Source organism: Lissotriton helveticus, chromosome 6, assembly GCF_964261635.1.
Source record: "Lissotriton helveticus chromosome 6, aLisHel1.1, whole genome shotgun sequence".
Lineage (NCBI taxonomy): Eukaryota > Metazoa > Chordata > Amphibia > Caudata > Salamandridae > Lissotriton > Lissotriton helveticus.
Window position 1 is genome coordinate 1,790,224,905 of NC_136067.1, and position 22,371 is coordinate 1,790,247,275.

At 49.3% G+C, this 22,371-nt stretch overlaps 1 protein-coding gene across 1 annotated transcript in view; it reads left to right on the forward strand.

Moving 5' to 3' along the window:
- LRPPRC (leucine rich pentatricopeptide repeat containing) overlaps positions 1-22,371 on the forward strand; it is an 848,306-nt gene that overhangs the window by 700,757 nt on the left and 125,178 nt on the right. Inside the window, exon 33 of the mRNA XM_078649683.1 lies at positions 16,661-16,800. Within this exon, the coding sequence (XP_078505809.1) occupies positions 16,661-16,800 (140 nt within the window). The remainder of the gene's footprint in view (positions 1-16,660; positions 16,801-22,371) is intronic.

The following is a 22,371-nucleotide window of genomic DNA, read 5'->3' on the forward strand; positions in this document are numbered from 1 at the left end:
CGCACGCGGAGCCGCACGATGATGCCTACCGACACGCAGGGGTACTGCTGATGAAAAACTTTCTGTATCCAGTCTGGCACCTGGGGGTAATTCTAGGGTAAGGAATCGATCGCTACTAATGTTTCTTACAGATATATTGTTACCGAAGGTAAGTATCTGAAAGAGACACGTTAGTGATAGATTCCTTACCTTAGAATATCCCCAGGTGTCAGACTGGATCCGGAAATTTTTTGCATAGCAGTACCCTTGCGCGTCGGTAGGCGCCGTCTGCGGCTCCGCATCCGTCGTCAGCGTCGTAAACGCCGTGAGGACGTCGTCGGAGTACTTAGACGCCGCCTCCTCGTGCTGACGTCAGTTCTTCTTTTTTCCGCGCCAGCAGCGCAGATTCGGAAAAAGTGGTACCTTAGTAATTTTTTGACAAAACTTTTTTGATCCCTTTTGATCATTTTTCAAGTCTTCGACTCCGAACGGTGCCGATAGGGATGCCAGGTTTTAAGCCCTGTGAGGATTGCGACCGACTGATGTCGGTCACCGACCCTCACCGTCGATCTCTCCACTGTCTCTGCGTCGACCACGACGACAAGACCTGTTCCGACTGCCGGGCCTTAACTTCGAAAGCTAGGCGGGAGCGGTCCCGCAAGCGACTCGAGCTCCGGCAGTCGGCCACGTGCCGCGAGAGGTCCTGGTCCGGACGGAGGTCGAGGGACCGGTCGCGGGAGCCGAGCCATCATAGCTCCGGGAGTCGACATCACTCCTCAGGGTCGAAGTGGTCGGGTAAGCACAAGAAGTCAAAGAGACGTCATCGCTCTTCCGACTCCCCCCGATGCTTGCGTGACGCGGCCGGGGGTTCGGGTGACACCGCCCATGCGGCTCCGTCGGAGTCGCGGGCGTCGCGTCCGGCCCCATACCCTCCGGTCCCTGGGCCGCGCGTGACGCCGGAGATCAAGCGGTTGCTCATGGCCATGAGGTCCCTCACTCCCCCGGCGGGCTCCGCGGCGCCTTCGAGCCCAGCGGACCCGTCTTGGGGCCCTAGCGAGTCGGGGGCTTCGGCCCCGACACCGTCGGGTGGCCCCGGCGCCGCAGGCCCCCACTGGCTCCGGTTCCGGATCCAGGTCGTCACCGGTTGATCTAACGACCTCCCCGGCGCCGGTCCCTCACGTGTCACCCCAGGCGCCGTCTTCGGACGGCGCCGTCCCCGATGCCTCCCTCGCTCCGGTTCCGGTGCCGACGCCGTTTGGAGACTTTTACTTCAATGAACCGGCCCCATCCTTTGACACCCCTGAATATCAGGAGATGGGTGATGAGGAGAATTGGGAGGGGTCTGAGGACCCTCTGACACGAGTGTCAGTCCCAGGAGGACTGGACAGGTGGACTTGGGGATGCCAGTGGTCTGGATACCTTGCCGGACACTGGTTTTGTCTCACCTCCTACCGTGGCTACGAAGGAGGGGGCAGCCTACAGTGTGGTGCTGACGCGGGCAGCCAAGGCCTTGAGCTACCCGTCACGGCCGTGAGGACTAACCTCCTCACTGAGGTCCTTAAACCGCAGTCAAGCTCGGCTGAGCCTCTGCTGCCGTTTAATGAGGCCTTGACCATTGTTCTTTTAGGCACTTGGTCCAGGCCCGCTACAGGTTCGACTGTAGATAGGAACGTGGCCAGACGCCACCGCCCGGCCCCGGGCGACCCTTGTTTCCTGTCCACCCACCCCACCCCGAGAGCCTGGTTATTCAGGCTTCGAATTCCCAGACCGCATTTCCGTTGGCTCCGCCTGACCGGGAATCCAAGAGGTATGAGCAATACGGCAAGAAGGTATTCTCCTCCCTGAGTCTGGGACTGCGGTCTTCCAACACCGCGTGCCTCTTGGGCCGTTACACTCACTCCCTGTGGGATAGGGTCGCGGACGTGCTGCCAGAATGCCCATTGGAGGTACGGGCTAAACTCGGCCAAGCCCTTGTGGAAGGCCGAGATGCGGCACGTTATTCTATCCGGTGTGGACTGGATACCACCGACTCACTGGGCAGAGCGTTGGCAACGACGGTGGCGATTCGTCGCCACGCCTGGTTGAGGTCCGCCAACTTCTCAGCTGATGTCCAGAACACACTCATAGACATGCCGTTTGATGGCCGTCGCCTTTTTGGCGACAAGGCAGACCATGCGCTTGAGCGCTTTAAGGACTCCAGGGCTACGGCCAAGTCCTTGGGCCTCTCGGCCCCGCGCCAGCAATCGGGTGCCTTTCGATTCCTTTCGTGGCCAAGGAAGGGGTGTACCCACACGTGCTGCCAGCCACGCACCGCAGAGTAATACCCAACGCGTTGCGGCCGTGGAAACCGCCGTGGCGGCGGTCGGGGACAACGGCGAGGACCGTCCACACCTTCCCCCGCAGCATCCGCCTCAAAACCCTCCTAATCCGTGCTTTCAGGCCCATGTGTCGCCAGTGGGGGGGCAGGGTTCGCCATCACCTCCTCCGCTGGTGCACTGTCACATCGGACAGGTGGGTGCTGCAAATCGTCCGAAGGGGCTACTCCCTCCCCTTCGAGGCGACTCCTCCAGCCATGCCACCGCAGAACCACCATGTATCATTTGCGACTTCTGCAGGAGGAAGTTACGGCCCTCTTGGCCAAGGGGGCCATCGAGCGCGTTCCTGGGCCAAAAGTAGGGTGTGGTTGCTACTCCCACTACTTTCTGGTACCCAAGAAGGGCAAAGGGGGCCTGCGCCCTATCTTGGACCTACGGATCGTCAACGGCTTCCTCCGGAAGGAGAAGTTCAAAATGCTGAAACTGGCTCAGGTCTTGGCTGCCCTGGACCCAGGAGACTGGATGGTAGCGCTGGGCTTGCAGGACGCTTATTTCCATATCCCCGTCCTGCCGGCCCACCGGCGCTACCTGCAGTTCACGGTTGGCCACGAGCACTTTCAGTTTACCGTGCTCCCCTTCGGCCTTAACAGCGCCCCACAGGTGTTCACAAAGGTGATGGCGGTGGTCGCAGCTCATCTGCGCAGGTTAGGGGTTTTAGTCTTCCCCTACCTTGACGACTGGTTGTTGAAGGCGGGCTCGCCCCAAACAGTCGTCAGCCACCTCCAGACTACGGCAGATCTCCTGCACCAGCTGGGGTTCTCTAATGTGCCGAAGTCACACCTGTGCCCCTCTCAGAAGCTCCTCTTCATCGGAGCGGTTTTCGACTCGCCGCAGTTTTGAGTTTATCCACCCGAACAGCGGGTCCGGGATATTCAGGCTCTGATTCCGATCTTTCAGCCTTTATCCCGGGTCTCGGTCAGGTTGACACTGCGGCTTCTGGGACTGATGGCCTCCTGCATCCTTCTGGTGCATCACACCCGGTGGCGGATGCGGGCTCTGCAGTGGGACCTGAAGTTTCAGTGGGCCCAGCATCAGGGCAACCTATCCGACCATGTCCTGATCTCGGAGGGCACTGCGAGACAGCTGCAGTGGTGGCTTACGGACCGCGATTGGGTCAGTGGCAGATCCCTCTCCCTTCCCCAACCGGAGCACGTAGTTGTGATGGACGCATCCCTCCAGGGCTGGGGAGGCCACATGGGAGAGGCGGAGATCAGAGGCCTCTGGTCTCCGGCGGAGTCCCGGCTCCATATCAACCTTTTGGAGCGGCGGGCGATTCGTCTAGCACTGAAGGCATTCCTCCCCTCTGTTCGGGGGAGTGTAGTGCAGGTGTTCACGGACAACACCACCGCCATGTGGTACTGCAACAAACAGGGCGGGGTGGGATCGTGGACCCTTTGCCAAGAGGCTCTGCGCCTCTGGCAGTGGCTGGAACATCAGGGCGTGACCCTGGTGGTTCAACACCTGGCAGGTTGTCTGAGCGCCAGGGCGGACGAGCTCAGCCGTTGATGCATGATGGATCACGAATAGCGTCTGAACTCGGACGTGGCGCAAGGCCTCTTTCAGCAGTGGGGAGAGCCTTGGTTAGATCTATTCGCCACAGAAGAGAACGCGCAATGTCATCAGTTCTGCGCATTGGAATTTCAAAGGCGGCACTCGCTCGAAGACGCTTTTCGTTGCGAGTGGAGTTGTGGTTTGTTGTACGCCTTTCCGCCTATACCACTTCTGCCCAGAGTGCTGAAGAAGATCAAGCGCGACGGGCCCAAGTCATCCTTGTGGCTCCGGACTGGGCACGAAGGTACTGGTATCCAGAGCTACTCAGTATGTCAGTCGATCCCCCGGTTCGTCTGCCTCTTCAGGAGGACCTTCTGTCCTCCACCCGAACCTGTCCAGTCTCCACCTCCATGCTTGGAGATTGAGCGGCGACAGTTGAGGCCATTTGACTTGCCTCCTGAAGTCTGTAACGTCATTCTGGCAGCCAGGCGTCCCTCCACAAAATCGGTATACGCCTGCAGGTGGAATACATTTGTGGCATGGTGCACAGCAAAGGCTGTGGATCCACTTTCTGCCCCTCTTTCTGAGGTTCTTCTCTTCCTTCTTTCTCTTGCCCAGCAGGGCTCTGCTCTGGGAACTATCAAGGGCTACCTTTCTGCCCTTTCAGCCTTTCTAAGGCTGCCTGATCAACCTTCTTTGTTCAAGTCCCCTATTGTAAATCGTTTTCTGAAGGGCATCACACACATGTTCCCTCCTGTTCCGTTTGTGATGCCTCAGTGGGACTTGAACCTTGTTCTTACATTTCTGATGTGCGCTCCCTTTGAGCCACTTTACAACTGCCCTCTCCGCCTTCTTACTTTGAAGACTTCTTTCCTGGTTGCCATCATCTCTGCCAAGAGAGTGAGTGAGCTCCAGGCTCTTTCATCTAAACACCTTTTCCTTTCTTTCCATCCGGACATGGTTGTGTTGCGGACTAGGCCATCTTTTCTGCCCAAGGTTGTCACGGCCTTCCACATCGGGCAGTCTATCACCTTGCCCACCTTCTTTCCGCCACGGCATTCCTCTAAAGAGGAAGAGAAGCTCCACCGTCTGGACCCAAAACGTGCGCTCTCTTACTATCTGGATCGCACACGCCAGTTCCGGGTGGATGACCAACTCTTTGTTGGTTACGTGGGCGCTAAGAAGGGAAAGGCGGTGCACAAGCGGACCATCTCTCGGTGGATCATCTTGTGTATCCAGGCATGTTACTCCTTGGCTAAAAAGGCCCCCCTATTGGATTGCGGGCTCATTCCACTCGGGCCATGGCGACTACAACTGCCCTGGGCCGGGGAGTGCCCTTGCAGGACATTTGCCAGGCAGCTACGTGGGCCTCGCTGCACACCTTTGCAAGACACTATTGCCTGGACAGTCAAGTCCGGAGGGATGGCTTCTTTGGCCGTTCCGTCCTCCAGGACTTTCTGGTGTGATTATTGGTTTGCAGACCCACCACAGGGGTTGGTATTGCTGGGGTATCTATTCTACGGTAAGGAATCTATCACTAACGTGTCTCTTTCAGATGCCCAAGTTACTACTTGTGTAACGATATATCTGTAGACATTAGTTAGTGATAGATTCCTTACCGACCCACCCATCCTCCCCGTTCTGCGAACCGATATCTAGGGTTAAGGTCATCCCCTTCAGGGCCCTAGTTTCAATGGCACCAGTGTTGGTTTTTAATATGGCTCTGCGTTTCTGGCGCGGAAAAGCTGTGTCTAAGGACTGACGTCAGCATGCGGAGGCGGCGTCTAAGTACTCCGATGACATCATCACGGCGCCCACGATGCCGACGACGGACGCGGAGCGGCAGTCGGCACCTACCGACGCGCAAGGGTACTGCTACGCAAAAAAATTCCGGATCCAGTCTGACGCCTGGGGATATTCTAAGGTAAGGAATCTATCACTAACTAATGTCTCTTACAGATATATCGTTACACAAGTAGTAACTTGTGCAACTTGTGCGATAGAGACTTCTGGCTGCAGATTCCTTGCCTTATAATTACCCCCAGGCATCAGACTGGATCTGGAAACAGCTTAGTCAGCAGAGCCCCAACACGCTGGTAGGTGGCATCGTTCAGTTCCACCTGGAGTTATTGCCATCATTCGCGCCATAAGTGATGTTTACGGCGTTTATATAGGCGCCAGGCACACTGGCATCCGTGCTTTTCTTCCTTAACCAGCCAGTGCAGAGCTACCCCTTAGTCATTGTTTTACTAGTTTTTTCGACGTTTTGTCATTCTTTTTTTAGGTTTACCTCCTGGTGTGTCAGGGATGTTCTCTAAGAAGGCCAGCTACAAGCCCTGCGGCACCTGTCATTGACTGATGTCGGTGACAGACCCACACCTTGTATGCCTTTGGTAGTTCGAGCGAGATCACAACCCGAAGGCCTACTCTGACAGCCGCGCCATGCACCCAAAGGCCTTGAGGGAGTGCTCCCTCAAGATAATGGTAGGTTGACGTGCAATGCCATGACGATCACAGTCCTGTTCGAGAGGAAGGTCCCAGGAGTGGTCACGGAGCTAGAGGTCGTTATCGCATGGAGGTCTCCCACCTCCAGACTGTGTCCTACCTCCTACATTCGCTGGGGTTCTTCATCAACGTGCCGAAGTCACACGTGACTCCCTCTCAGAAGCTCCTCTTCATCGGAGCTGTTCTGGACACAACGCAGTTTCTTCCCGAACAGAGAGTCCGGGACATTTGGGCTATGATTCTGCCTCTATCCCGGGTTTAGGTCAGGATGACACTCCGGCTACTGGGCCCGATGGCCTCCTGCATCCTGCTGGTGGACCATGCCAGATGACATATGCGGTTTAATTCAACAAGGGGACCCACTAGGTAATCAAGGACCAGGGGTAACAGTTATACTAAGCAACAAAGGTCCTTAACTAAAACAAATTACATTCAGGGCAATAAATGACTTTATAGACAACAATGTGCTATAAGAAAACTTGTCCAGCCGGACAGTAATTTAATCAATATAGTTGATAGGCAAAATAAGGTGAGCAAATATACAGTGGGATACAATCCTGTATCAAGTACATATAACACATAAAGAAAAAACCAAAGGGTAAATAACCCTGTTAGGAATTTAGGGTTATTTAGGTTTATGTTTTATAAATCAGGCAATGGTATTTTAGTCCTGATGATGATCCTTCATTGTATGTAGGATCGAAACGCCGTCGACATTTATTTAGCTTCACACTAAGTTTTCCATTGTGTTACCCAACAGTGTTGGCTACATGTGGTCAGCTTGAACCAACCTTTATTTAAATATCAGCGCCCACCCAACCCTAGAATTGCCTGCTCAATTCCCCCTGTATGTCCAAACACCCTTTGGTTTTTTCTTTGTGTTATATGTACTTGATACAGGATTGTATCCCACTGTATATTTGCTCACCTTATTTTGCCTATCAACTATATTGATTAAATTACTGTCCGGCTGGACAAGTTTTCTTATAGCACATTGTCTATAAAGTCATTTATTGCCCTGAATGTAAGATGACATATGCGGGCTCTGTATTGTGACCTGAAGTTCCAGTGGGCACAACTTCAGGGGAACCTATCCGATTGCGTCCAGATCTCAGGGAGCACTGCACAGCAGTGGTGGCTAACGAACCACGATTGTGTCGACAGCAGATCCTCTCCCTTCCCCAACCAGAGTTAAGAGTGGTGACCGGTGCCTCACTTCTGGGATGGGGCAGCCATGTGGGGAGGCGGAGATCAGAGGCCTTTGGCCAATGGCGGAGTCCGGGCTCCACATCAACCTTCTGGAGTTTCGGGCGATTCGTCTTGCACTCAAAGCATTCCTTCCCTCTGTCCGGGGAAGAGTAGTGCAGGTGTTCACAGACAACACCACCGCCATGTGGTACTGCAACAAACAAAGCGGGGTGGAATCGTGGACCCCATGTCAAGAGGTCCTCTGTCTCTGGACATGGCTGGAACATCAGGGCATATCCCTGGTGGTTCAACACCTGGCAGGTTCCCTGAACGCCAGGGCAGACAAACTCAGCCGCAGGTGCATGATGGATCACGAATTGCGTTTTCACTCACCTCTTCAGAGGTGGTACAAGGTCTCTTTCAACAGTGGGGAGAGCCTTGGTTAGATCTATTCGCCACCTAACAGAGGAAAAAAACAGGTATGTGTATTAACTTTAAATTGTATTCACAAGTTTAAGTTGCGTGTGCCTCAGTGATGATTTCCCCTTCGGCCTTACCTGTGCCTCTTGAATGTTCACTAATATGACGGTGGTGGTTGGGGCGTGGCTTAGCCGGCTTCAAGATGGCTGCACCTTGAGTGGGCTCTGCTGGCCAAGCTGTATATCTGTCAACATCCTGCGGACTGGAGGCTCCTCGGACCCCCGGAGTAAGTTAACCAGAGCGCAAGGCTGGCTGGACCCTGGGGATCGCAGCAATGTCTCTATTTCCCCCGTCCACACACTGTAGCGCAGCTACAGCCCATGAGGACCGCAAGGAGGAAGACCCAGCATGGCGGCCCCAGCTATTGAGATGGAGGTAACGGGACGGCGTCCCTTGCTGTATGAGAACGTGTTGCCACACAACAGCCCGCATCACTGGGAGGTGATCCAGCAGCAAGCGCCACTACCAAACCTGTGGTAACACCCGGCGGCGGCAGCACCTGGTGGGTGCGAGAAAGCACCTGACCCCGAGGAACACCGCTGGGCCCAAGTAAGTGGTGCGGCTTGCTGCAGTGGGGGGAGCTGCGGGCTGGGTGGGGGCACATGCCCTGTCCTGCCGGTACTGGGCAGACGAGGCCTGGTGTGGAGAGGGAACTCTCTTCCTGGGTGCTGGTGTGTCTGCCCGGGCCCCGCGATGGGAGCGCTACGCCTCCCTGCCTTCCCCGCTCGGGGACCACCCGATGCGGAGGACGAAGCACCTGAGGGGTCAATCTGTCCTGTATGCCTACCTGACATCCTTCGTGGGCAAGTCGTACTGGCGCCGCAACCCCAGTCAGTGCCCTTCATTCCCCCGCTGACTGCAAAGCGACCTTATATCCTGGCTGGATGGGTCTCCGGCCCGGCTTGGCCTGCCTGCTGTGACACACGCGAGAAGCGATGTGAGCCTGCAGCGCTGATTTGCTCACATCGTGCCCTCTGATGCGAGGCCCTGGCTGATTGCACGGCGGGCCCGCATTTTGCTGCCACCTCGTGGAGTGTGGCCCGCGCTCGGACACGTTCCTTGCCGGGTTGGTCAGCCCCGGATGGAACCAGGTAGTAACTGCTAGAAGGTCCGATTAGCGTGGGCCACGCTGGGCTGGCGCCGGCCATAATTTACTGGACATTGCGAAGGGACGCACAGTTGGCTTCATAGTGACCCTTACATACTACTGCACATCGTGCACTGAGAGTGGTACTTGTGGCCAGCGACACCCACAAGCCACTGTGAGGGTCATGCATACTCCCTGACAGCAGCATTCCCACAGGGCCTTCGGTGCTTGGTCTCTGATCTAAGCGTGTCCCTGCAGGAAAGTACTAGCTCTGAGGCTTTGGGCATCATTTATTTCTATGCTTTGGCCCGTTCCACTCGTTCAGCAACATGGGCAAGGCAGATGCGAAGCAGACCAAGATCTCATTTGACAATAGGTGCCAAACCAGACAGGAAGAGCCCGCACAAGAAGCAGAGGAGCAGTCCACCCAGACCAATGCCACCGCAGCAAGAGATTACAACTTGAAGGCGCTCCTGCTGGAAGTCAAATCCATCCTTGGCACAATAGACTCAAAACTTGACCGCCTGACTGTTTGCCTTGACCAGGTGAAGGCGAGAGTGGACACTCACAAGGCACAGATGGCTCAGCTGGAGGCGTGAGTGTTGGAGGTCGAAGACACAACGGCGGACAAGCAACAACTGCTCAAGGTGTTGGACTGGATCAGGGCTAAGAATGAGGACTTGGAGGCGCGCTCAAAGAGGGGCAATATCCGCATCACTGGTCTGCCTAAGTCCACCAATATCGCAAGGATGGAGGACTACGTGGAGTAAAACCAAAGGGTATGATGGACGGAGTGTTGAATAGTGCAAGCACTCACCCCCAGTCAACTGATCTGGGTTTAATCCATCGTCATTCTTTAGCTCACTCCGCCACCCCAGTTCAGACATGGCCGTATGCAAATCAGTCTGACCCTGTGCCTCATGGGAACAGTCCAGCCCGAACTGCCAAGCCATGCCTTCCCTGGACCGGAAAACCAGCAGCCTGGGACCGGTTTCTGGCTAATCAGCCGTCATCAGCCAGGCTAGCTTGAATCCAGTGGCAAAGTGAATTAGGGACCCATGTCTGGGCATACCCTGCCAACTTAGGGCGACCAAAGCAAAACCAAAGAGGATGATGGATGGAGTGTTGAACATTGCAAGAACTCACCCCCAGTCAACTGATCTGGGTTTAATCCATCATCATTCTTTAGCTCACTACGTGGAGTCTCTCCTGCGGGACCTCCCTGGCAATGTGCTCTCCTCTGTCTTTATTGTGGAACGGGCCCATAGATCTCTGGGGCCACGACTTCCGCCTGGAGCGCCAGCTTGCCCGATCATTGCCAAGTTGTTAAATTGCCAGGCCGCGACACTGTGCTGCAAGCGTCACAGGAGAGGGTGAAGTGCCCAAGCCAGTTTTCTCCACTTCTGGCTCCACCCCACATTGTTTCACACTACCAGACACTCCTGGGTGAATTTTGGGATCTGATGCCTGCGGCCAGTAGGCCCCCACACATATGGGCCCCCCCTCATCTTCTATCTCCAACAATTAACCGTCTCTGACAGCCCAGCAGCTGCCTCCCCCAGTTATGGCACGCAAAATGCTCTGGTTGGAGATGCTGGTCTCTCATCTCCACCCCCTGCACCCCCCCCCCCCCAGGACATATTATTTGTGCCTCCTCTAATGTGCCTTAATTACTATTCAATTATTGATTGGGCCATGTATATGCCACTCTCAGCCTTCATCTCCTTACAGCACGGAGTGCAATTGTAAATGTAATGTCTACCGTATTACTGCTGTGATGTCAACTTGTAATGTGCCACGATTTCCTTTTTCTAATAAAGGTTTTTTTTTGTTTTTTTTTTTAAAGTGATGGTGGTTGCTGCACATCTTTGGAGTTTCAAAACACCAGTCTTCCCATACCTTAATGACTGGTTGCTGAAGGTAGCATCGCCACAAACCGTTGTGAACTACTTCCAAATGACGGTTGATCTGTTGACATCGTTGGGATTTTCCATCAGTGCGTCAAAGTCACACCTGGCTCCTTCTTAGAGGCTCCCTTTCGTTGGAGCGGTTTTGGGCATGGTGCTTCTTCAAGCCTTTCCTCTGCCTCAGTGAGAGTAGGCTATGTGGGCTATGATCCCGATGTTTCAGCATTCGACCTGGGTCTCAGCGAGAGCATCTCTGAGGCATCTCGACCTCCTGCATCCTGCTTGTTGACCACACCAGCTGGCACATGTGGGCTCTGCAGTGGGATTTGAAGTCTCTGCAGGCTCAGCACCAAGGACATCGCAGGTATTAGGGGAGACTGCAAAAGACATGCAGTGGTGGCTGCTAGACCGCAATTGGACCAGTGGCAGATATTCCCGTTCCTCACCCAGATCTGATGGTCATGATCAATGCACCGTTGCTGGATTGGAAAGGTCGCCTGGGAGAGGTGAGATTAGAAGTCTCTGGTCTCCAGTGGAAGTCCATGTCCCAATCAACTTGCTGAGGATGATACGATTGGCATTGAGAACATTCCTCCCATTCATCAAAGGGAAACGAGTGCAGGTTCTCACAGGCAGCACTACCACCATGTGGTACTGCAATAAACAGAGCGGAGTGAGATTGTGGCTCCTGCGCCAAGATGCTTTGTGCCTTTGGAAGTGGCTGGATTGTTAGGGCATCTCCCTCATCTTTCAACATCAATCAATCAATCAGGGGTTTGTTAAGTGCAACTACTCACCCGCAAGGGTCTCAAGGTGCTGGGGGCGGGAGGGGGGGGGGGCGCGGCGTTCAATGCTGGGATCATCCGAATAGCAAGGTCATGAGGTGCTTCCTGAACATGGTCCTTAATTGCCGGGGCGGGCAAACTCAGCTGGCATTGCCTAGTGGATCAAATGGTGGTCTCACTCAGAGGTGGCACAGGGCATCTTCCAGCAGCATGGAGAACCCTGCCTCGATCTTTTTGCCATCTCAGAGAACAGGCAGTTTCTAATCTTATAAATGTCTTGGAGACTCCTTTTTCTTGGATTGTAGCTTGGGATCTTTGCTCCGATACCTCTTCTGCCCATAGTTCTGAAGAAGATTAGGACCGTCGGGGCCCAAGTGATCGTAGTTGCGGTGGATTGGGCACGGAGAATATGGTTTGGCACATTTCTCTTGTTGGTGGCAAGCTCAGGCTCACCTGCTTCAGCTACCTACACTAGCTCAATGTTTAAGGCGAAAAACGTATCACATTTGTATTGGGTCTTTCCTGTTGCAGTGGTTAGGGCCACCAACTTAAGTACACTAATCTTCTATCTAGAGAAGTGTGGAAACAGAGTGGTAGAATGTTTGCTATTAATAACTGAATTTCGTTCAATTTTGGGCTTTCAAATGTAATCCAGCGTGAAAGAGAGAGCACATTTGTCAAAATGCCCTCTGAATCACATGATAGTATGGGGTGACCTCAAATTCAGAGGTGTACCAACAAGCACGGTTTCTAAACTCTATCTTATCTGGGGCACATTCTAAAAAACAATGCCTGTGTGCTTTAATACACATTTTTCATTGACTAGATTTTCATATGAATTGAAGTGTACTAGGTAAACATTGAAAAATTAAAATAAGCTGGAGCTCAGTTGTTGGGTCAAGATATCGCATGTTTTTGGATGACCATCAAACACTATTTATATCCCTGTCACCAGAAGGTTATGCCGCATGGAACTATATATATCTTTGGAAAATGGGCCATCGATGCAAAACATAATAGATAAAAACTTCTTTCTTCTTTTTGTCTGGGTAAACCATGAGAGATCTACTAAAATGACCACTTGCTGATTTCTGGATGTTGTCTACTGTTCAGAAAGGTATAGGTTTCTGTGTTCACCCATTCGTTTCACACCTGTTTCACCACAAACCGCACATAGGTAGAAACCACAAAACATAGGATAAATGAGCTACTAATTAGAACTACTTTTAAAATGTAAGGAAAAACTTTTTTTTATTGTTTTGTTTTTTAAACAACTCTACATGTCTCTGAAAGCTGAGAAGAGTGTGATCTGATCAAAGTAATCCTTTTCTTGATGCTGTTTTTAGGGGGCAAAAATATGCTTTCCTCCACAGCACTTTTCTCCTTTTAACAAAAGAAAAAGAAACATTTTACGGTATTTGAGCTATTTTCTAGGTTCTGTCTCAGTGAAACCACAAACCCTATGTACCTTTAGAATCACAAACCTGCGGACAAAAGAAAGGATGCAAATTTGGCCGGGATACCTATTGTTTAAAAAAAGTTATGGAGGTTAAAGTGCAAATTGCACCAAACATTACATCAAGCATTGGCAAAACCAATAGGTCCAGCAATTCTTTTTATTTTTTTTTCTTCGGTTTTACAACCATTTATTGTACGGGAAGTTGCCAGGCCCAGATCAATCGAAACAAAAACATTGGCTGAAGGCAAAAATATTGTTTTGTTGTCAAAAAGGCACATATTGAAATAGTACTCCCTAGCACTGAAGGGAACTATTTTGTGTGGTGATGTGCTCCTTGTGAAAGGCCAGCAAGCTGTAACTCATTGTGAAGTCAGTCACTGGCTGAAGTGGGCTGGCACATTGCCCCTTGACGCTTGCTGGAGTGGGTGGAAGGAAAATGTTGAATGATAGAGTCCCAGACTTAAGGGCTAGGTCGGGCTGAATACCTCTATAAGTAACTATGTTATACACATAATTTTAGTAAAATCAAAAGTTCTTGGCTAACACATTCTTAAAAAAAAACAATTGGTCTGGCATTGGCGGGTGGTGTCTTGCCTTTGGGAAATAAGGCGATAAAGAATAAAAGAAAGAAGAGGAAGACAAGAAAGAAGGACAAGTGGAAGAAAGAAGGGAAGAAAGACTAAGGCAAGAAAGAGAAGGGAAGAAGAAAAGAAAGAGGGGAAAAAAGAGAAGAATGTTGAGTTATCTAATGTTACATTGATTTGTAGAGCACACTATTCACCCGAGTGGGTAGCTGGTGTGTGATCCCTAAGGTGAATACACAGAGAACCAGGTCTTCAGCTTCTTGCTGAACTCAAGCAGTGATGAGGAGGCTCTAATGTGTTGATGGAGGTTGTTCCATGTCTTGGGTGTGATGTAAGAGAATGAGCCACCTCCAGTTTTACTTTTGCAGATGCGAATAATGTGTGAGAGTGAGGCAGAGCAAAGCGTAGCTGTCAGGCAGGTTGGTGACAGTGTATACCGCTGCTCAGGTATTCTGGTCCTGTGTTGTGTAAGGCTTTGCATGGATGTGGGAGAAGTTTGAATTGGCTGTGCTTGTGAATGGGGAGCCGGTGAAGCTTTCTGAGGTGCAGTGCGGTATGATGTGGATGCGGCATTGGAGGTATAGTATGAATTTTGCACCGATGTTCTGGATGGTAGGGAGTCTGTATAGGAGTTGTTTGGATTACAGCATTGAGTGTTGCCATAGTCCAGCCTGCTGGTGATGAGTACGTCAACCATTTGAAGATCTTTTTCATCCTGCATTGGATGTGGAAACAGGAGGTGCAAACTGCATTGACTTGAGCCATAATGTTAAGCTTGTCGTCGAGTAAGATCTGTAGATTTCCTGCGTGGTCTGTGGGTGTTGTTGTTGGTCCTGGCTCTGACTGCCACCAGGTGGGGTCCCTTGGGGAGGTCTTGTTGCTGAAGACCACTAATTCCATTTTGTCAGAGTTGAGCTGCAGGCAGTTGGTTCTCATCCAATCTGCTATGATGGTCATTAGGGCTGGACTGGTCGCAGCTTGCACCGGGCATTTTCCCGGTAGGCCTCCAGGGTAGAGGCTGGTTTTGGACACCCAGGAGGCAGTTTTTGTTACCAGAGGCCATTTTTATCAGACCCCTGTAACAAACAAGCAGCTGCAGTGTTTTCCACATGCACCCCCCCACCCCCCCTCCCTGCGGACGGTCCAATTCAATTACCAGGGGCGGTTTCCGTTCCCAGTCCGGCCCAGATGGTCATGCAGTCCTGAAATTAGTTCTGCTGGTGGTTGTCTTGTCTGTCATTGAGAGGATAAGTGGGTGTCATCGGTGTAGGAGATGATGGTGCCTGTGATCGGATGATGTTGCCAAGCTCTGTCATGTATATGTTGAAAAGGGTGGGGGAAGGAAAGTAGGAAGGCAAGAAAGAAAAGAAGGCAAGAGATAAACACGGAAAAGTAAGAAGGAAAGAGGATAGAATCAAATAAATGAAGGAAAGAAAGAAGGAATTGACAGACAGGATTGCAAAGATAGAGCACCCACATGAGTTTAAATTCATATTTCATGTGAGATGCTGATATGGTGTGAAAAAACCAGTGAGTTAAACAAAAGCCACTTCAAAAGGAATTTACAACCGCATCAGCAGGAAGCCAGTAGCTTATAAAGCTGGAATGTGCCATGTACTCATCTTGTAGAAAGCGTCCTGCTTATGTCATCTTATCATATCAAGCTCTACAAATAAAGGCAACAATAAAGAAATAATAAAGTAAAAACAAAATCCCTGGCACTGAAGGGAACTACCTTGTGTGTGGATGTGCTCCTTGTGAAAGGGCTTAATGCAGTCACTCAAAGAGAAGTTAGCCAGTGGCTAAAGCAGGCTGGCCCATTGCCCCATGCTGTAGTGGACAGAAACAAACCGTGAATGACACAAGTAAATACCAGTGGATGAATAGAGGTGGCTGAAAGCCCCTTTATGTCAGTATATTACAAATACTTTTTTAGTAAAATCAAAAGGTCTTGGCAAATGCCAGACCTAAAAAGGCATCAGCACTTGGTGTAGGGGCATGGGGTAGGAATCCTCAGCAGCTAAGGGGTAAAAAAGGGTCGGGCCGGTTATATTCAGTCTCTTCAGCTTGAATTTTTTTCCATCTGTGGGTTTAGACGTTTTCATTGAAAGTGGAGAGTTGATGTCTTTTGTGTATGCCCCACCCTACCGATTTCTTGACGATTTGTAGGTAAATGAGTGATCCAGTGCAATTATGGGAAATCCAGTAACTTCTATTTACGGACGTACATATTTCCACCCATATAGTCGAATTGCAAAAGGAAAAATTTGTTTTAAGCTGGATTTACCCTGCACAGTGCCTACTCCTACACTGTAATTTGTTGATGCATAACATATGTTCAGATTACGAGTAGACAAAGCTTTGGAACAGATAATAATAAATACCATAGTTTGGATCTGGAAAGACGGCTATGAGAAATGCATTTCATTTTTTATGACCTACTTGTCTGCATTAATTATTCAGGTGCATTCCCCTCATGTTTTATTATTACATTTAAAGTTTTCATTGGCTCTTCAAGCGACCTCGTTGACTATTTTTTATACATTAACAGAATTCACGTCAGAATTACTCAGGCATTGTGCGGGTCAAGGTTCGGTGCAGCAAGAAATGGCGTTTCTTCTGATTTTATGCATGCAGCCATTAGTCGTTTCACTTTGTGTTGGTCCTTTCTGCCCTAATGGAGGTCTGGGTACTTTTAACACCGTGACTTTGTGTAATATTAATGCAAAACTCTAAAACATTCATGTACCTGTTGTTTCTGCTCTGGCATTGTCTTTGAACCTTGGACACCAAGCCATTACAATATTATTTTTTCCCCAGTGATAATCTTGACGCCGCCGTGGAGTACGTCGAGCCTCTGTTTATCCCAGGAACACAAACCTCTGACGCACCGGTCACAAGCATGGCATATGTGTTTAGGAAGTTGACGGAAGAACGACTGGAGTCTGCATTGGAAAAATGTGAGTTTTCAAAATTCGACTTTTACAGAGCGGCTCATTATCATCGTTGAACAACGACCAAAATGGCAACTTTTGTTCCACGTAAACTAAAGTCCCCTGCCTGCTCTAAATATTGTTTGGAGGTTACTATATTGTACACAATTTTCCCTAGATGTGTAGTACGTAGAAAAATACTGAGTAAGCCTTGTCAAAGCCAATGGGTCTTACCTTTGATACCAGACACAGACCTATTTGCTTTATACATGTTTTTTGTTTTGTTTGGCCCAGATGACCACCAGATATGTGCATGTATGCATAGCGGGCATCTAGGAACGGATTTGCTTTTGTATTTTTTAAAAACATTATAATAAGGCCGACATCCATTACCTTCAATGCAGGCCATTCATTTTCTAACGCTTTTTCATAAAGTATAAGAAAAACCACAGCACGATCGCCATCTTACAGTGCTTTGTCATCTTTCCAGCAAGCTGGACGGTGCTGTTGGCTTTGTAAATGCTTGTGACATAATTCGGGAAGCACTTGCACAGCCAAAAGCACCACCGGAAATGGACAGTATTAGGTGGCAGAGGGTGGTGGTGGAGCCACATACTAAAATCATGGGGGGGTTACAAGGGGGTGCAGAATTGTTTGGGGAACAATAGAGAGGTTAAAATAGGGTAGTACCTCAAGCCCTCTCACTGTCCGCGAAATGCCATGGCTTTACAGACACCCCACTTTTGGCCCCCAGCCCATGGCAGCTCTTAAAGAAAACGCCAACAGTAAGTGGCAAAAGGGATGACCCAAAGTCCAATCTTTCTGTACCTTATATGTGTATTGCATTGGTGACGTGAGGTTTCAAACTCTCAGCCAGAGCCGCCTGTAGCTGACACGTAAAACTAACAAAGCATATATATGGCGACTGCCACAATGCGTCTGTGTTTGCTGCAGAGTTCAATAAACTATTATTGGGACTCTCCCCCATATCCCCCCCTTCGTAAGTGCATCAATTTGTGTAGAAGTTTAGGCACCGAGTATTTAAGCACGGGCGCACCCCTATGCCATAGGGGCACCCGCTCGCGAGTGCATGGACAGAAAGGAGCTTTGATATATATATATATATATATATATATATATATATCAGCTTGCGAGTGCTTGGACAGAAAGGTGCGGAAAGGAGCTTTGAGAGATAATATATATATATATATATATATATATATATATATATATATATATCTATATCTATATTGCAAAGCTCCTTTCTGCTTATATATCTTCCACCAAACGTCCAGATCTTTGGAAATGCACACAACAGCTTGGCTTCCATTCGGATCTTTAATTTCAGCTTCCCCCAGCATGCCAGCAAACATTAGTGCCTGACTCGTTTCGAAGCTAATGAGCCTCTTTCTCAAAGGCTGTTTGAAATGTACATGGCGCACAGAGTGCTCTTTCTCTTTTCAAAAGTAAGCAGCACGTTTTCATTGGCTAAGTGCAACTTCATTTGATTGGCTAAGTGCCTTTGCTCCACTGCTGCATTATGGGATTTGTAGTCCTAAGAGCAATACAAAGGTGCATATAACCCACTTAGGGGAATGAATTGGTGCTCTTAGAACTACATATCCCGTAATGCAGCAGTGGAGCAAAGGCACTTAGCCAATCAGGTTAGAAATATTTTGAGCCTCTAGACCTGTTTAGGGGGTCCCACAAGGGACCCCTAAGGCCCAATTTTAAAAAAAAATTGGGAAAAAACAGAAATGTGCGCTGGCTGCGTGGACTTGCGAGGAAAAAAATGAAGCGCAGGTTCCTGTGCTTGTTTAGAAATTAGCTACTTGGGAGGGCCAAATCCCGGGATCTAAAATATTACATTTAATGGGGGTTCAGAGGGGCCCTGTAGCCCGGGGACCGCCATTCCTCGGTGCTACAAAATAAATGGGTGAGGGAGACCAAAGTTCCATCTACGCCCCGGGGATTACCACCCACCGGGTCTTTTTATTTTTTGGGAGGGGGGCCGCGTGGTTCCCATTCTGGAGCAGTCAAAAGCCTCAGGGAACACCACCCCCTAGGAGCGGCTCCTGCTGTGTCTTGGGGTGCCTACCCCCGGGACACTGTTATTTGCTATGGCAGGGCGGGAGTCGAGGTTCCCGCTTTGTCATAGCAAACTTGAGAGCATATTAACAAGTGCCATTTCACCGCAATTTTTTTTTTTTTTTTAAAGCCAAAAATGCGGTGAATATGATATCGCCCTATTTACTAGGCAGCGCTAAGATGTATTAACTAACACATGTTAGCAGCTGGTTTGCTAACGGCTCCCCTCGTATCTCCAATGAGTCGCAGTGTAGGCGTTCCCAGTGACAAGGTAGGTGTTCCTATGACAATATAACATGGAAAAGGGAGGTATAACAACAGTGTTGTATTCACAAGGCGGCCCTGGATGTAAGGACCGATAGCAAAACTCTTGGTAATTGTGGTTGATGTCGGATCCTAACATCTGTTCTGAAGAAGACTTAAGCATGTTTAATACGCGAGGTGGATTGAAATGTTAAGTCCACAGTCTTACATTAACAAGCTTTTCACTTGCGAACATGAATTATCGCTGTATTGCTCGCGATATTGGGGGCATATTTATAAGGTCAGCGTTAAAATTATCGTCGCTTTAGCATTAGGAAAGTGCAGTTAAAGCAGCCATAATGGGCTTAATAGGCTTTTGAGAATTCGTGAGAATTCCAATAGAAGCCCAAGTTTACACCAGAACATTTTAACGCTGTCCTTGTAAATATGCCCATTACAGACTCCTAATTTTACTGTAAAAAAAAATCACCTACTACTAATTTTTATTCTTCCTCGGGATCCCATCCCACGGGCGTATATTCAATGTTGTGGACTGTGGGTGGAAGCCCAATGTCCCTACTGCGTCAGTCAGATCCCTGCGTCCTGCGGAAGCCACCATTACTTTTCTAAACTGGGACCTGCTAATATGCAGCTCCCCTTGGGGAAAAGCATTCTGGTTTGCATTTTAAAAGAGAGAGTAGGTTTTCGTGTTCTCTCTTTCAAAATGCAAACCAAGTTTGCTATGGCAGGGCAGGAGCCCTGGCTCTCACCCTGCCATAGCAAACAACAGTGTTGAAAAAATCTCCCGGATTTTGAAGTCCTTTATCGCCGTTTTAGCTGTAATTTGCTGCTGCTAAACCGGCGATAATTTTAACGCCGTCCTTGTAAGTATGTCCCTAAGTTTTGGAATGTCGACAGTCCCGTCGCCCATTTAAATAGGCACAAAGTATTTAGTGAAGTGCACACTGTGAATCGTGAAGCAACAATGTCTGATTGTAATCCATAAAGAATTGCCCATTGTTACGTACTGAGTAGGCAAATCGTAACGTCAGTGGCTATTCCTCAAGCCCTCTCGAGGTTAATTCGAAGAGTTGTGTACTTCTTTTGCTCGTAATGTACATAGTGTTCTGTCGTCTGTTTGCTTTCCCCTCTGTCATGTAGAGTATCCTGGGTAAATATAACAGCTTCTGTACAGCCAATACCTTTTAACCCTACCCCCAAACTGCTTACTGCCTGTTACCATAGTAACAGTTCATGGAACACTTAACTGAGCACACAGGTCATAAGTTCGCCACACAATGTTGCTAATCCAAACAGCAAGTGCGCTGGACTTTTTAAAAATGTCCATAGGAACCATTAATCTCAGCTACAGACTCTGGTAAAGAGCTGGTAAAGAGTTAGCCTCAGTATTATACTCCTAGTTATAAACATAATTTCTACTTTTGATTTTAAATGTTCTCTAAGCATATGATTATCACACTAAATAATAGTGAAATGTCAGAAAAAGAAGACGTATACACTGTTTTTTTTTTTACTGAACTTTTAATAAAACAAAAATAAATAGAAATGTAACTTTAACATAACAGTATAATGAACAAAATGTGAGATGGACTCCAATGGTAGGAGCATGGATAACCTGCAAAAGAAAAATGGAAATAAGTCTTTAAAATTAGATCGATGTGATTGAATGAGGTGAGATTACATCTTTACGAAAGGCAAGATTGTTTTTTCTCACATGCACACTCAGGGTAGTGCACCCTACCCCTCCCACAGAATCACCCTCAACAGGAGTCTGTAGGGCAGCGCTGCTTGTAGGCTTAAGTCTATCTTATGGTAAGGGCTCCCGGTTTTCCGTTTTTACGTTTTTTTACATATAAATACAGACGGAAAACAAGTTTTCCTTTATCTGTATTTATATATAAAAACGGGAAAATACTACTACATTTTGCTGTGCTGCCGCCTGGTGTCTCCCCCTCCTTAGAAGGTTAAGAGGTGACAGCTTCCCGGCACACACAGAGCTGCCAACCGCAGCCGAGTACCTCACAGGTCTTTAAAAGACCATTATTTGTTGTTATTTCACCTCTTTTAGAGCCACTGACAGAGTCAAATTAGGACCCTGTATTCAAACCATTGTTGTGAGACTTGTGGTTCGTGCACCATGTTGTGAGCAGGTCGGATCGGACTGTAACATCCCACTCACTCTCTTGTGTGCTACTCATTCACGGCAGCGATAAACGACAGCGATTGCATGAGAATCCAGAACTGCTCTGCATCACAGACTCGCTGTGAGACCATAGTCGGTGATCTTGTGTTCTTCAAGCTGATGACGAAAAGCTGCACTTCCTCGTGCGTTAACGGTATTCAGAATTTGATTGTTGTAAATAGTGTGTGCATTTTTGACACTGCGCTGGTACCGGTGTGTGCATGTGTGGTGCATCTGTGCTATGTGTGTGAGAGCGACGGAGGTCCACCCATTGATACAGGCGTGTGCATGTATGCCGCATGCTGTTGTGCGTCTGCATGTGTGAGAGAGGCGGAGTTCCGCCCCGTGATACACGCGTGTGCATGTATGCCGCATCTGTGCTGTGCGTCCGCCGCATGTGGGAGAGAGGCGGAGTTCCGACCACTGATACAGGCGTGTGCATGTATGGTGAGTGTGACACCCACTCTTACTGTTGCTGCTGTGTGTCTGTGCATGAGAGAGAGAGATAGGCAGAGGTCTATCCATTGTTGACGACGTGTGCATCTGTGCTTTATGTGTGTGATACATTCTCGAGGGATTGTGGGCGTGCCCCTGCATGTGTAACTATGCACTGTCTGTGTGTCTTTCTCTGTGCTTAGACGGCGGGGGGCTGTGGTGCGACTCCATCGGGCGCTCGACCACGCGTCTGGGCCAGGGTTACGTTTCATATATTGAATTGTGGCTGATTAAGCGGAAGGCGGGCACCTCATCCCCCCCACCACACATACGCCTCGATATCACCCTTGGGGTAAAATTCCACGCCTCGGTATTAATTTTCTGTAGCGGACCGCACTTCAATATTACAAATTACCCCGAATAAAATATTCTGTATTAATCCGTTCCGAGATATTAAACCTTCATTACATTCCATAGTTCGATATTGTACCTTTCGTGTTATTCCACACGTTGTGATTTTACTTTAAATTACATTCTATGCGTCAGTATTATATGTTATTTAGGTCCCAGGCCTTCTTATACTACCTCAATATTACACATTCGATAACATTTCCAACCTCAGTTTTGTT